Below are 13,759 nucleotides of genomic sequence, written 5' to 3' on the forward strand. Positions count from 1 at the left end.
CGATAACACAAGATGGGGGGGTTTTGTTTTTGGCCTGTCCACCCTAAGTGAGTCAATCCAAATTCATCAATTCAAGTTATTTGATAAAAACACATTTTTATACACCAGCATCTTCCATCAGTGAATCACCGTATCCAAGCACTGGTCATTTTTTATTGATCTTTAACTCATCCCTAACAATAAAACTTAACCTTTTTTATATCTTTTCAAACCGAAGGATTCTTTGTTAGACGCAAAAGAGCCAGGCAATTGAGTACTTTGGTTTGCAGCACCTCGGCGACACTGAATTGTGGCGGTGGTGGCGTTATTGAAAAGTAATGTTTGGGACATAGAAAAGGAATGAAAGATGATAAAATTTTAGAGATTATTGCTGACAAGGAAGTTTGAGTAGTAGATTGCATGTACTGGGCTAAGGACTTTTACATCAATGAGGTACACTCAATGTGATGATATGTCTTGGTATGGCTAAGTCAGAGTGGGTCTGAAATCAGTAATGCAAGACAGCGGAGGTAATATACCATTTTGCTTGACTGTCGGCATGTTCAGAAAGTTTCTAAACTCCCCCAGTACAAATAGCTGTAAATGCTTTGCAAAGTCTTTTTTTTTCTTGGTTAAATTTGGAGACGGCATTTTTTCATGCGTTTATCTTGGCAGAAGCGTCTGAACGCTGTCCCCTCTGTCGACTGCCGCCCAACTTGCCGATTTGGGCAGGCCCCTGCCGACGAGAAAATCTAGTTTTTCTCAACTCCTCGGGGTAAAGTTGCGCATGCGACAAGTTTAAAAATACAGTGTAATCCACTTATAATGATACTACATATAACGATATACCACTTATAACGATCAGTTTCTAGACTAGAAACTGCCAGTTTCTAGTCCAGATACAATGAGAATCTGTTATAACGATTACATTTTCGGGTTTTCTCATTATCGGTATATGTGCACCGTAGAACTGCGTTTTGGGGAAAATTTGAGCTTGTGGCCCTCTTTGAGGACCAGCAACCTGGCCGGAGGTACTGTTGTCCTTTGTAGATGTATTCAAACAATTTGAGTAATTTCACGGGAATTGTAATGCCTGGTATCAAGATCGTTTTTCCGTTCTTCCTCGGGGGTGTTGCGGTGTCTGTAGAGTTTTATTCTCTCGCTAATTTCCCTCCACAAGTTCTCAACAGACCTACCACCTTAGTGAAGGTGAGATTCTATGTTAATTTTTTGTTTCACATTGCTGCTGTTCACCCACTTTATTGCTAGAAAATATTTGTTGGCAGTAATTGAAAACTTAACGTAACCCATTGTTTCGCATGGCCCTTCGGTTGTGTGCCCCAAGAGGGTTCGGACCAGTCGGAATGTCTTGGGCCTGCGTGAATTTTGATCCCTCCCCTGTTGTCTTTCCTAAAGGAATGGGTTCGTCTCTCAACATAGAGGAGGAGGTTGAGCTCATGGACGACAATGAAGACCCACCATTGGGTAAGAGTGATGGCAAGTGCCATGAGATTTGGGTCACTTTCCTACGTACCGTAAAATACCGTTTAAATGGCCACCGATGATAAAAAGATAAGTGGTGAAATATACGGGGTGGCCGACCTTTGGGGATGCCACAGCAAAATTCGATAATAGAGTGGACCTCATGACACGGGAACTGATACTGCAGATCGCGGATGGTGTGTAACACTGGGAATAATAAATTCACATGTATCAGAAACCAATTCCGCACATTGTGGATCCTGCAAACTCAAATTCTGAGGTGCAATAAGCATGCGAGAACTTGCTGCAAACTCCTATGTCATGAAAACTATCCTGCGTATCGCGGACAAAGCAGATTTACATTTCACGGTGCAAGGAACGCGCGAGAACCCGCTATGAACTTTTATGTCATGGGAACCGATATCGTGTGCGTGGATCGCGGACTTGGCAGACTTCGGTTTTGTGGTGCGATAAACCTGCAAGAACCTGCTATAAACCTGCTTGACTGGGGTACCAATACTGGAGGTCGCGCTGTTGTGATTCCCGTTAGACGTCACGGGATGTCCGATGGCAATTGAAGGTGGGCAATGTTTCGGAATTCTTAACCTATGCATATTTAGATAGCAAAATGGTATCGGTAATTCTACTTTCAGGGTCAGAAGTGTCGTGTAGCAAACGAGGATGCAGCAACATGTGATGGGAGAAATCTAGTTTCTTTTATTTTTTGTGGTTATTACTCCACTATTTATTGTACTGCAATTAATATCAACTCTCTAGTGCAGGGGTTCTCAAACTGGGTTCCGGGGAACACGGGGGTTCCACGAGCTGGTCTCATGGGTTCCGTGAACACCCAAATTGCAACCCCCCCCCCCCCCCCCTTCCCCCCCCCCCCCCCTTCCCCCCCCCCCCCCCCCCCCCCCCCCGCCGCAGGCTGCGCGGCAGGACCATGCAAAGTGCCTCCATCTCACTTTGTACTGACATCGCGATTGATATGGTGGGGATATATGGGAACCCAACACAACAAAATTGCCTACAATTGTGCATCTGTTGCTTCTCGGTTGGCAAATATGGGGAGAAGGGGGTTCTGCAATAGTATTTGAGGCTTCCTGGGGTTTCGTGAGACCAAAAAGTTTGAGAACCCCTGCTCTAGTGTGTACTACGAGATGCCGGTAAAAAGTAAAATGAATGCCAAACTGTCAACAAACTTTCAGGTTTTGTTATGAAAATAATATTTGTTATTCAATGCCAGAAACCATATGTTTATAAGCGATTGCGTGAGATATTGTTTTACGGTGGCCCAGCCTGGTTTTAGGCATTGTATTTTTGTTTATGCAAAAACGTCTGAAGAGAGCCCACTCCTAGAAATCGCACCACCCAGCTGACTTCAGCAGTAGCGGGGTAGCTTTAGTGCTTTCAAGAATGAAGTACCTACTAGTCCAATCCTCAACAGTAGCTTGTTCAACCACTGTCATCTTGCTCTTTTTGCCATTTTTGTCACCAAATAGAGCAAGATGACTCTATTTAAAACCACTTGAAAACAATGTTCGGCAGGCCAAGGTCGCTTTCTTACTAGGTCTGTCGACAGAAAGTCCTCACATCCAAAGAATGTGAAAGCAGCAGCAGCTGTGTCGGGGTGGTTGTCGGAACAAAAGGTGGCCATGGTGGCTATAACGAAACTGTAATATCTGCCCCTGTTCAGCATCTCCATTGCAAAGGACGTGGGAATGTGGTAGGGATGCTACGGGCAAAGGCAGAAGTGTGGTGACTCGATTGATGGCAGTGGTCTTGGCTTGAAGACGATGCAACCTAAGTCCCCAAAATGGAACAGGAAGTTTAGTGGCATCCGAAATTTCTCTCGGTTCTACATTACCTTTATAGGCCGAGTAACCATACCTCGAAGACGTTTGAAAAGTCTGTTGGTGACCGTAAACCAACTTTCCCATTTCGACAGTGTGCAAGACAAGTTGCGAATGAACCGCGAAAAAACCAACTTTCGTATTCCTCGGAAAAATTTGCATTTTTGATCTGGCTACAATATCTTCGTAAAACCTTGTTTTGGTCGGGTTGGGAAAGTTAGCACCCCCTTGGTTCCTCTGGACTCTTGTCTCAGGGCATATCGGGGTTGTCGAGGCAACAATGAGCCTCAACCTCGGCGGTTCCTCTTTGGCAGGACGCTGTGCAATGGCGAGTCGGGCGTCGTCCGAGCACCCGTCGGAGACTGAGGATGTGCCCTTCTCAGAGGCAAGCGTGGCTTCCTGCGAGGACTCTGACTTTTCTAGCACTACCCCTGCCCAGCTACTCGGTGAGTGTTCGGTCCAGTAGAGGGTTACCTTCTCCCCCTCTTGCCGAGGCATGCAGCTTGGACGGCATTTGGGGCCCATTTCAACTGCTGGCTTGCTCGGTAGATTAGCTCGACGGAACATTACTTTGAACACGTGGCTAGATGCTACCAAATACAGTCACCTGCATTATGAAAGACCCACTGGAAGCGCTTGGCCATGACAAGGGCGGGTGGTGTCGCTACATGCTCTCCGGACAATTCTATTTTGCTTCGAGGGGAGGACACTCATTTGGGGCTCAACCGGACCTAAGCACGCTTACTGGATAAAGATACTATGTCAACTTAAGCTTAATGCAACTGCAGCATGACACTCACGAATTGCTCTTAGCCGCGACACGAAACCCAGAAACAGATAAGTGCGCGTTGCGCTTTAGCTAATCTGAGAGTGAGGCCTTCTCTCGGCGTAGAATAGAATCGCTCAGAGCGCACGTAGTGCCCCCACCAGGCGCTGTCTTGACCACGCACTCCCAGTGGGTCTTTCATGTTGCAGGGGACTGTACAGCCAACTTCAAATTAAGGAAACACGTTTATTTTTTTTTTGTCGGTTGCGGTCTGGAAAAGGTAATTTTTCTGCACGTTGGCCGTGGACTCTGCCCGGCACGGTTATATTGAACTAGAGCCACTAAATAAACTACACTTAGAGTAGAGGCTCTCCGTTCCTCGATTGTCTCGTGGGCACCGCCATTCTGTTGGCCGGTACAGAGCAGGTGCAATTACAACTTGGCAAGCTTTAAGCACGGTGTCGCGAAGCTCAGGCGATATCGTCTTGCCGCATCCGTTTTAACTACGGTGCTTGGAACACGTCTCTGACTGGTGTGTTTCCGCGTCCCAAAAAGTAATCCCTTGATTTCTGCTTCATGAAGTCGTAGAAGTGGTCACATTGTTGCCAGCTGCGATCCCGGCGGTGACCCAGCTGCGGTGCTGGGCGCGGCAGACGCCTGTTCTGTTGCAGGCCGCTCTGCAGTGTGGCAGTCCACAGAAGCTTCTGCTCCCGGGAGTTGGGGCACTGTGACGGCGGCGACACTTGCGTTCGCTTTTGCTTTTTGCCAGCCTTTCTGCGACCAACCGCCAGGATTCCTGCATCCGACAGCAGGACACTCCGGCTTCTGTCACGTCATTTGTTACCACTTTGGGACCACTTTTGACATATGGGCGGGATGGGACACCAGTCTGAGACACGCTCCAGTCACCATAGTTTTAACGTTTTGGACACTAGTCACCTACAGGGTGAGAACAGCAGTGCATGTCTTTCGTCCGCCTGGCCTCCAGCACGGGCTGCTTGCCTTCCGCCTCGCTTTGACCTCTGCACTCAAGGTGTATGAGATGGCAAAGCGTCGTCGAAGGTAGGAAGTTTACGGCGGAGGTGACTCTATGACTAGAGTGGTTGAGAATGTTACCTGGGTGACTGGGGTTGTTCTCCGACGCGTATCTGGTCTGGCCCCCACTGCAGGCCTGGACAGCCCCTTGCGTCATCCGGGCTCCCCAAGAAGGCTGGACCCGAGGCCAGATGAAGAGGGCGACAGGTCCTCGGTTTGCTCCTCTCCCAGGATCGACCTCGTGGTGAGCAAGGTTCCCCCACCCGCAACGCACCGGGCCGACCCACGTGACAAAATGGAATTGGGATAGGTTGGAATACAGTATAAACTCATTGCAACATCCCTGGTTACAACGGACATTTGGATATAACATATTGCTTCTTGAAGTTCGGTTAGTTTTCCTATCTGTACTATTGGTTCAACTTCGTACCTGCATGCAGCGTACCCCTTTTACAACAGATTGAAATTTTGGTCTTTATCGAGATCTGTTATAACCAATTTAGACTGTAATTCCAGCGATACGTTTTCGAGAACAAGACGTGGGAGGGGAACGTCCAAATTGAGACGTTTCCCTCCCGTGTTTTTTTCTTCGACTCAAATTTAACGTGCTATGATCAACTACCGCCAGCTTGCCTGCTCACTTGCCGTCTTTTCGGTAACCTTCGGGTCGAAATGAAGTGGGAAAAATAAAATGAAACAAAGATGCATTTATGGGAAATGGTCGTTTCTAACATTGTTGAAAGTTTTTCGAGCCAATAAAGAAGGAATGATGCGGAAAACAAATAGGAAATATATGGAAATCGCGAGTGTTCTGCAGCTGCCCAATAGATGGCACTTGTGTGTTCTCTCATCGTAAGAGATAACAAAAGGTTGTAAGGCACTTGGTCGTAAGCAGTGGCAAGTGTGTGAGCCAGCATTAAGGGTACACCCTGGCATCTGAACTCGTGCACTTTGTGGATGTGACCCACGCGTGCAGGTACATACTGTGGTAAAAAAAAAAGTCTGGTTTCATGCAGGGTACTCCAGGGCTAGTCAGAGGGATAGGTGGCTATTTGAAGGGACCACATAAATCGATTTGTGAACGTATTGAGCTAAAATGTTTTAGAGAGGTGGCCAAAGATTGTGCACTAGGGATATAAAAATTTCACTAAACAAACTTGTGTAAAAAGTTAGAAACGAAAAATGTGAAATTTCTACCCACGGTGACCGGGGGCTATAGAAAGGCACCTGATTGGCGCAACAGCCAACTGATGGCGGCACATAAGGTAGCTGGCGGTTAGAGAGCCTAGATTGTGGAGGGGGTCCATCTAAAAGCATAGAGGAGCGTTTGCAATTTAATGGCAGACGCCTCCCGCGCCGATTGGTTGCAAGTGCGCCTGCACTGCGTTGTCGCGTGGCGAAGAGGAAAGCAGGCAGGAAGACTGAGATGTTTGCTGAAGAAAAACGCTTTGAGACCCCGTTGCAGCTCGTATTGCAACGAGGCTGTAACGGAGAATGACACGCTAAAAATAAAATATGAGATAACTATACTGCTAGGACCCATTGTATGTTCCTAGTATCCTGCTAAATTTGTTTTGAAAATGGCGCGATAGTTTCGTGGATAAATCGATTTATATGCGGGTCCCTCGGATCCGCCCCATTCGAAAAGGCTGCCGTGGCTGGGAGGCTGGTGACGTAGTTAGCCTCCCGCGCGGCGTCCCCTTGCACGCACTCACAGACTTGACTCCCTTGGCGTCTCGAGCTTCATCTTCCTTGTTTACCTTCCGCGTTTCGAGCATGCGGTCTGTGACGACTACGTCTACGGCATCGCTCGCCTTGTCAAAGTGTTTGACATTGATCGCAGCAGCGATGAGTGTGATTACTATCAAGAGATGTCGGAAGCTGTTCATTTTGTCTGCGACCCGCTGGCGACCAGCTCCAGCGACGGTGAGTTACGGACAAACTCGCCGTGGTCACCTTTGTCCGGGAATATCTCGCAGATGCATGCATGGTGGAAGGTCAACAGGCTGGGGGCGAGTGTGAGAATAGCGTTCGGGTTGCCGAGTTGCGTGAGCAGTTTTGACCGTACCGTGGCGAGGAGAGCTTGGGCGATCATAGGGGCGCCTAGAATGAGAGAGCGTTCATTATCACATGGTTTGTGGACACCAGGGTGTGACTAACTTAGGCAGTGTTGCATGGTCGCCAGATGAAAATGATCCAAATTTATAAATTGATTATTGCAGCTACCAGAGCTCAAAAAATTACGTAACTTGGTGTATATACTAAGTAGCCTATGAGCATTCAATTTCATGAATGATCTGTCCATTTAATTTTCGTTCCACCAATCGGCACAAAGTGTGCCAATTGGTGGAAGAATCTCTCATGTGCAATGGAATCACTCTTAATGGAACATGCCCTAAATACAGACAACACCAACTTGATTCTGTTATACATAGATGTGTAAAAAACATAGTTTCAAAATATGAATTTTTAGAAAATGTGAGGGAATGAGTGGTTTAGGAATATTTTTGTTTAAAACTGTTGTTAAATTTGCTGTTTTAACAAATAATTAGTACTCCAGTGATTTCAGAAAAATAGCCAACAGAATCAGAACATTTGATACTCAGAAACGCCCGCATCATTGAAAAAATATATTTAAACGATGGGAAAAGACAGAGACAGTATTATGTTCCTGCCACTTTTAACAATCTACCAGAAGGCCTTTGTAACCTCTCATCATGAACAAGGCTTCTCCCACTTCTTCATTTCGAGAAACCCTTATCCGGCTAGACTAAGCTGAGGAACTCCTCCTGGTGTGCGCATTGGTGAAATGCCCACACCGGGAGGTAATGGAACATGCCCACACCTTGTAATCTTCCACTCCTGATTTAGCCTTAACAGGGCTGGCAGTACTATTGTAAAGTAAACAATGCTGCATATACTAGGAAGCGTTTGGCTCATAGCTTAGACCAGTTAAAGGACACATGCAAAGGAAAAAAACATTTTTTTAAACAGCCGGGTTGGGAAAAGGAAGTCATAAAACGAATTTACAGCGAAAAAGAAAAGTTTGTAGAGCTATATTTTATGGCGCTATACAAATTTGTAATTGACGCCCGCGGGAGGCGCGGAAAAGTGGCTGCTATTTTATCATGTGACTGGCCGCTATTTGTCACGTGGTGCTTGCGCTTTTTCGGAAGCTTCCTATGATCTCTGAATTAAAGTTACTTATTTATCTTCGTTTGAAGTGCAACAAAAAACAGAGATTAATAAGTAACTTTTAGAACCTAAAGGAAGCTCCTGAAGAAGTGCCAGCAGACGTGATTGACTTGTGCGCCGGTCAGAAGGCGGCGGCGGCGGCACCCCGGAGTCGATGAACTTGCGCGGCGGCAGTGGTGGCGGTGTGGAGAAACGCGTTGAACCCGCGGTGCAACGGCGCCGCTGCCGCCGTCGCGCAGCAGCGGCGCCGCATGATGGCGCACAGGTCTATCACGTGACCCACAACAGCTCCCGTGGGCGCCAACTACATATTCGTTTTGCACCCTAAGTAGAGCTCTAAACAATTTTTTTCTTTGTTGTAAATTTGTTTCATAACATTCTTTTTCCATCTAGGCTGTTAAAAAAAAAAAAGTTTTCTTCCTTTGCATGTGTCCTTTAAGATGGAGCTTTATCTGTGGAAACACTTCGGGGCAGGAAAGGTTCTTCAGGGCAGGGAAGGTCGAGGAAATTTGGGAGCTTGGGGAACCCTCAAAGATAGTCTGGGGAATCCCCGGGTCCCCTGGTACTGAGTTTGAGAACCCATAATCTTGAAAACAAAGGAAGGAAAGGGTAAAACGAGTTGTGCCTCTCAACTGAGCCAAGCTGAACAAAAAGACTCGCGCTGCATGCTAGTTACGTTGAGTATGCCAATTAAATTTTGTTGGATGTTATCGCTCTTGGATGATGCCAACTGTTTGTAAACACTAGTACTTCATTGCATTGCATGTTATTTATATGTTGGCAAATGTCAGAGTTTTTGTGTAATGCATATTGCCTCTTTAACATGATAGCACATGCTTTAGTAATTTTATATTATTGCTTTGTGTCGATGTGCAATTCAGTTACATTTTATGTCTTTGAAACCTGGGAGTGTACTACCGGGTCACTGACTTGTATTGCGGAATAAACCTTATCCTTAATATAGTGCGCACGTCTCATTTCTATAAGAGTTGCCGTTTGATCTGCTTAACAGCCAATTCTTCCGACAGTTTGGCAACCCTGGGTTATACCTGGACGAAGACGTGGCACTCAAGTACTGTGCGCGCCTGCTGGCGTCGTCCTTTCTCCTGACGGGCATGAGTGGCGTGGTGATGCCCGACTGCCAGGTGCGCGTGAGCGTGAAGGTGCTGGCTATGGGCTGCCTCACGCGCGTGCTGCTACTCTACCCGCCGGCCCTGTTCCTGGACCTGCATGTTGGCCAGGACGAGGGTGAGGCGTCTCCCTTCTTCTTTGGCTGCATGCGCCAAAAGGGGTCAGGCACTTTCCTTGTGGGTAGCACGAACCGCTGGTTCACTCTTTAGCTACATTTCAACTTTCCTGCACCCTTTGTTATAAAATGCATAGCAGCTTTGAGCATTTTCGTGTCCATGGCATGTAGCCACAATGTTGTTGTCACGCTCGTCACGCTACGGAGTTCTCATTATGGTACCGGCATTTTGAAAGGTTCATTGTGACATCATCGTGTGAACAGAATGATGATGTCACTCTCACTGGACGTCATCAGTGTGACATCATGACGTTGCATGACATGATGCCATGTGACATCGTGTCACCTGACGCATGGTCACAAGATATAACTTTTGACATGCGTACAGGTTTGTGTTATCCGCAATGACTTGACAAATATTGGCATTTAGAAAGTAGATGAAGATACTCAACGAGCTTGCGCCATTCACTTGAGCTCGAGCGCTTCCTTCGAAGCAAAAATGATGTCCCGCGAGGTTGGAATAGACGCGGAGATGGAAGGTGTTCTTATCACTAGCTGCTGTGTTTTATCATCTTCAGCCTCAGATCCTGAGGAACATTTGCGTGAACTCGACACATCAGTATCCCAGTCGGAATCCTCATCTTGCAGCAGCTCGGCAACCCGGTCAAAGGACGACATCATTTATTGGTGCCATCTTTCAAACAGACAACAAAAGTTACTCACACTGGCTCGCAAAATTTGTGCTGCCATTGGTCCCTGTTTCCAAAAAACAAAGATGTTTGGGATATCTGGGGGTAGGTGGCACTTCCTCCCCGGACAATAAAATGGGTGACTTTTTAAAGGTATGCCCTCCCCAAGAGCTAACAAAGAGCAGCATGTTTTTAGATGCAACACCAAAGCTGCAGCCAAAGTCTAAAGGCATGCTGGTTCAGGTGTTGCATCAAGTGGCACAATGTCAGGTCACCTTACTTCCTGCAATATGCTCATGTGACGTGACTTCACGTGCACCACAACTTGACACCCAACGTTAATAGGTCTTATAACGTTGATGCCATGATGCTATGGAACACAATGACTTCGCATTGCAAGTCATGTTACAGTATGATGTCATGCGACCTGACACCACATGGCACTATGACATGACACTGTAAGCTATGTGGCCTGCCATAATCTTACACATGTTGCATGGTCACATGACATATAGCGGCACAAGCTACGAGACCACGGAACTCAGTGGCACCGACCATGTGACCCATAGTTTCGTCCTGCTAAATATAGCTGAATGTTAGCCCACTAAACTTGGCTGAGCATAGCATGGTACGACTACAGTGACGCGATGCATATCCTATTTCGCTTGCGCTAAAAGGCGTTGTGTGGGAAAATACCGAAAGATCTATTGGTAGATTCGTACGGAATGTGTTAGTATGACGCTTGGGAAACGCCACACACCTCCCTCTCTAATACTCGCTAACGCTGACCCCTTCACTTTTCTGTGTTGGCTTTCTCTTTTGGCTCTGTTTTGCTTCCTCCATTTTTTGCTGCCTCTTTTTGACCTCGTTACAATGTCAGTGTTAGCGTTTTCCAGAGGGAGACGTGTGGCGTTCCCCAAGACTGCCTGTCAGAGTATGTCGATGCTTTTGGATACTGTACGTCATCCATATCACTCGTAGAAAGGACCATATTCATACCACTCGTGGAAGGAACCATATCCATATCACTCGTGGAGCGAACCGCACCTATCGTTTTATCTACACACAACACACATCACAGCCCACGCACCGTTAATACGGAAACCCAGAGCGAAGAACAGCTGGTGTCGGAAGTCCTTCGCGACACGTCCGATCTCTATCGCATCCGCGGGAGGAGTTCCTTTGCCCGCTCCGGACTGCGCTCTCGGGACAGTGTCGACAGGGTGAGCCTTTTCATCTGACCTTGTCGACGCAGGGGTTTTGGGGACAGTGTGTCTTTTGGTGTTCCAATAAACACCGTTGGACCCAGTCCTATTGTGGTACGTGCTCCTCCTTTTTAGAGAAGCGGTCAGTTGTGCGGCTGACGTTCGGACCCGCCCGTAGCGGTGTTCTCGAGAGAAAGCTGCGGGGTGTGGGAGTAGGCTTGGCGTCTCCCGATTAGAGACCGCCGCTGAACCCTTCAGTTACCACCACCCGTGACCATCCCACATATTCTGGCGCCCGACGTGGGGCGCCATTTTATGTGGGATCTTGCTACCAACACAGGTACCGATAGAGTAACCAAAGGATTGTCTCAACAGCGGTGATATCTCAAAGGAGACGTCAAACCTAGTAGCGCGGTCCCCACATCTCCGCGGCAATATAGACGACGTTTAGGGCTACACTACCGCGGGTTGGTTCGATTAATTACCTCCGTCGGTGCCAATGATCGTCTACCTTTCTCACTCTCTCGAATATAGCGGAAGAGAAGACACACGTACCAGAGTAAGGACAGAGTCCAAGAGCATTTATTAACATACTCTTAAAATGAACTACAATGTCCCCATCCAAAATGCCCCTCCGCGCCGGCAAGGTAAGAAAAGGTCCTTACCTGGCCAGACGCGGGGTTCCGGAGAGCCAAGACCGGGGAAGCATCGGAGAAGTCGCCGACACACGTCCTATCTCTTTCGCGGTCACCCGGACGAGTCCATTTCCCGAAAGCGGGAGAACAAGAGGCGAAACCTCCTCGCCTGTCAGCAGTGATCCGCGTCCGAGCGGGGGGACGGAAATCGGTCCCCCCGGGATAGAGTGAGAGGAGGGCCCCCCAAGCCAGGCGGCCTTCCGCCTCACGAACAGGTCGGAGCTCACGGCGAAGGCGGCCGAGCGTTCCGACCCGCGGCCGTTATCGCAGCCATCGGGGAAGGGAGACCAGAGGAATCCCCACAACGTCAGCGCTCCGGACCAATGGGAGCGTCGCATGTGTCACCCTCTCCCTTTCCTCCCTCTCTCCCCGGTGCTGACAAACGAAAGACATTGCCGGGTTTTTGTCAAAACAAACGTTCTAATGCTAACGCATTAAAAAAAAAAAATAAAAGCTGGTCCCACTGTAAAGTTTGAAGAAGCTGTTTGAGGATGTCGTGGGTCCCAGCTGAGCCCTACTCTCCATGTGCAGATGAGGCGCAGAAGATCTGGGACGTGCTGGAGTTTGTGAGCCACCCGGACCCCCAGCTGTGTGGCCAGACAGCACTGCTGGTGGGGCACTACCTGGGCTGCACGCTGCGGCTGGCCAGTCACGGCTGGGATCGCTGGGCTCGCAGGCAGACCATGAGATCAGGTGAGGCGGCCATCCTGGAGTCTGGTCCGCATGTACCTCACTGCACCATCTGGTGTTGTAACAACAGCCTGGATCCTCTCGAAATGTGCAGAAAGGTTTTCTTGCTAAAGGGTCATGTGACACTGATGCCACATGACCACCCGTCCACTTACTTTAGCGGAAAAAGTAGGCAAGTGCGAATAGTGGATTTTAGTTAGATCGAAGCAAGTAGTGGTTTTGGCCGAATTTATTTACACACCCATGTTACAACTCCCAACTTAGGAGACCATCCTTACTCGTCCAGAGTCTCGGCCCCGGTCCCCCGAGATCTTCCCCCATTCCCTTCTTCAAAATTCAACCTTTCCCTCTCTCATGGACCACATGACCAATCAGTTCAAATGTGACTTTGTCACGTGACAGGGACTGCACCAGTCACGGAAAAGGCTTTCACTTACTAATTACAAATACACAGCGCAAAAGGAAAAAAAAGGGAAGAGACACACCGGATAGAACAGAGCGCTGACTCGCAACTAGATATTTTAATAGAAGAAAAAGAGAAAGAAGAATATTTTGGTCACCATAATTCGCACATGTAACCTGTGCCATGATATGTGGTCGCTATGGCACGTGCTGGGCCTTCATAGTCAGTTTCATGAACTCCAACTCTTTGTTGGACAACGAGACAGATGGTGTGCTGATGCAACTTGCTCCTCCACTGTGGATGTAAAAAGCCTCCAGAACCTCTCGGGTTGTTTTGTCCCGGTGTCTTCCCATAACTGTGGTGGCATCAAAAGACGGTTCACATAGACATTCTTTACAGTGAAGTGAAAAATTCCCACCCACCGTGGCTCTGAGGGAGTAGTCATGCTCACGGAGCCTGTCGTTTAGGCAGCGTCCTGTTTGTCCAATGTAGGAGCGGCCGCAGGATAGTGGTATGTT

At 48.0% G+C, this 13,759-nt stretch overlaps 1 protein-coding gene across 2 annotated transcripts in view; it reads left to right on the forward strand.

Annotated features, from left to right (window-relative positions):
• The window catches only part of LOC8038527 (huntingtin), a 209,288-nt gene that overhangs the window by 15,851 nt on the left and 179,678 nt on the right, over positions 1–13,759 (forward strand). For both annotated transcript variants that reach the window (XM_040504714.1, XM_029978929.3), the window contains exons 9-13: positions 1,396–1,464; positions 3,632–3,763; positions 5,253–5,362; positions 9,342–9,561; positions 12,680–12,841. In XM_040504714.1, the coding sequence (XP_040360648.1) occupies positions 1,396–1,464; positions 3,632–3,763; positions 5,253–5,362; positions 9,342–9,561; positions 12,680–12,841 (693 nt within the window). The remainder of the gene's footprint in view (positions 1–1,395; positions 1,465–3,631; positions 3,764–5,252; positions 5,363–9,341; positions 9,562–12,679; positions 12,842–13,759) is intronic.

The sequence above is a fragment of the Ixodes scapularis genome, unplaced genomic scaffold (genome assembly GCF_016920785.2).
Source record: "Ixodes scapularis isolate PalLabHiFi unplaced genomic scaffold, ASM1692078v2 PGA_scaffold9__187_contigs__length_104089568, whole genome shotgun sequence".
Lineage (NCBI taxonomy): Eukaryota > Metazoa > Arthropoda > Arachnida > Ixodida > Ixodidae > Ixodes > Ixodes scapularis.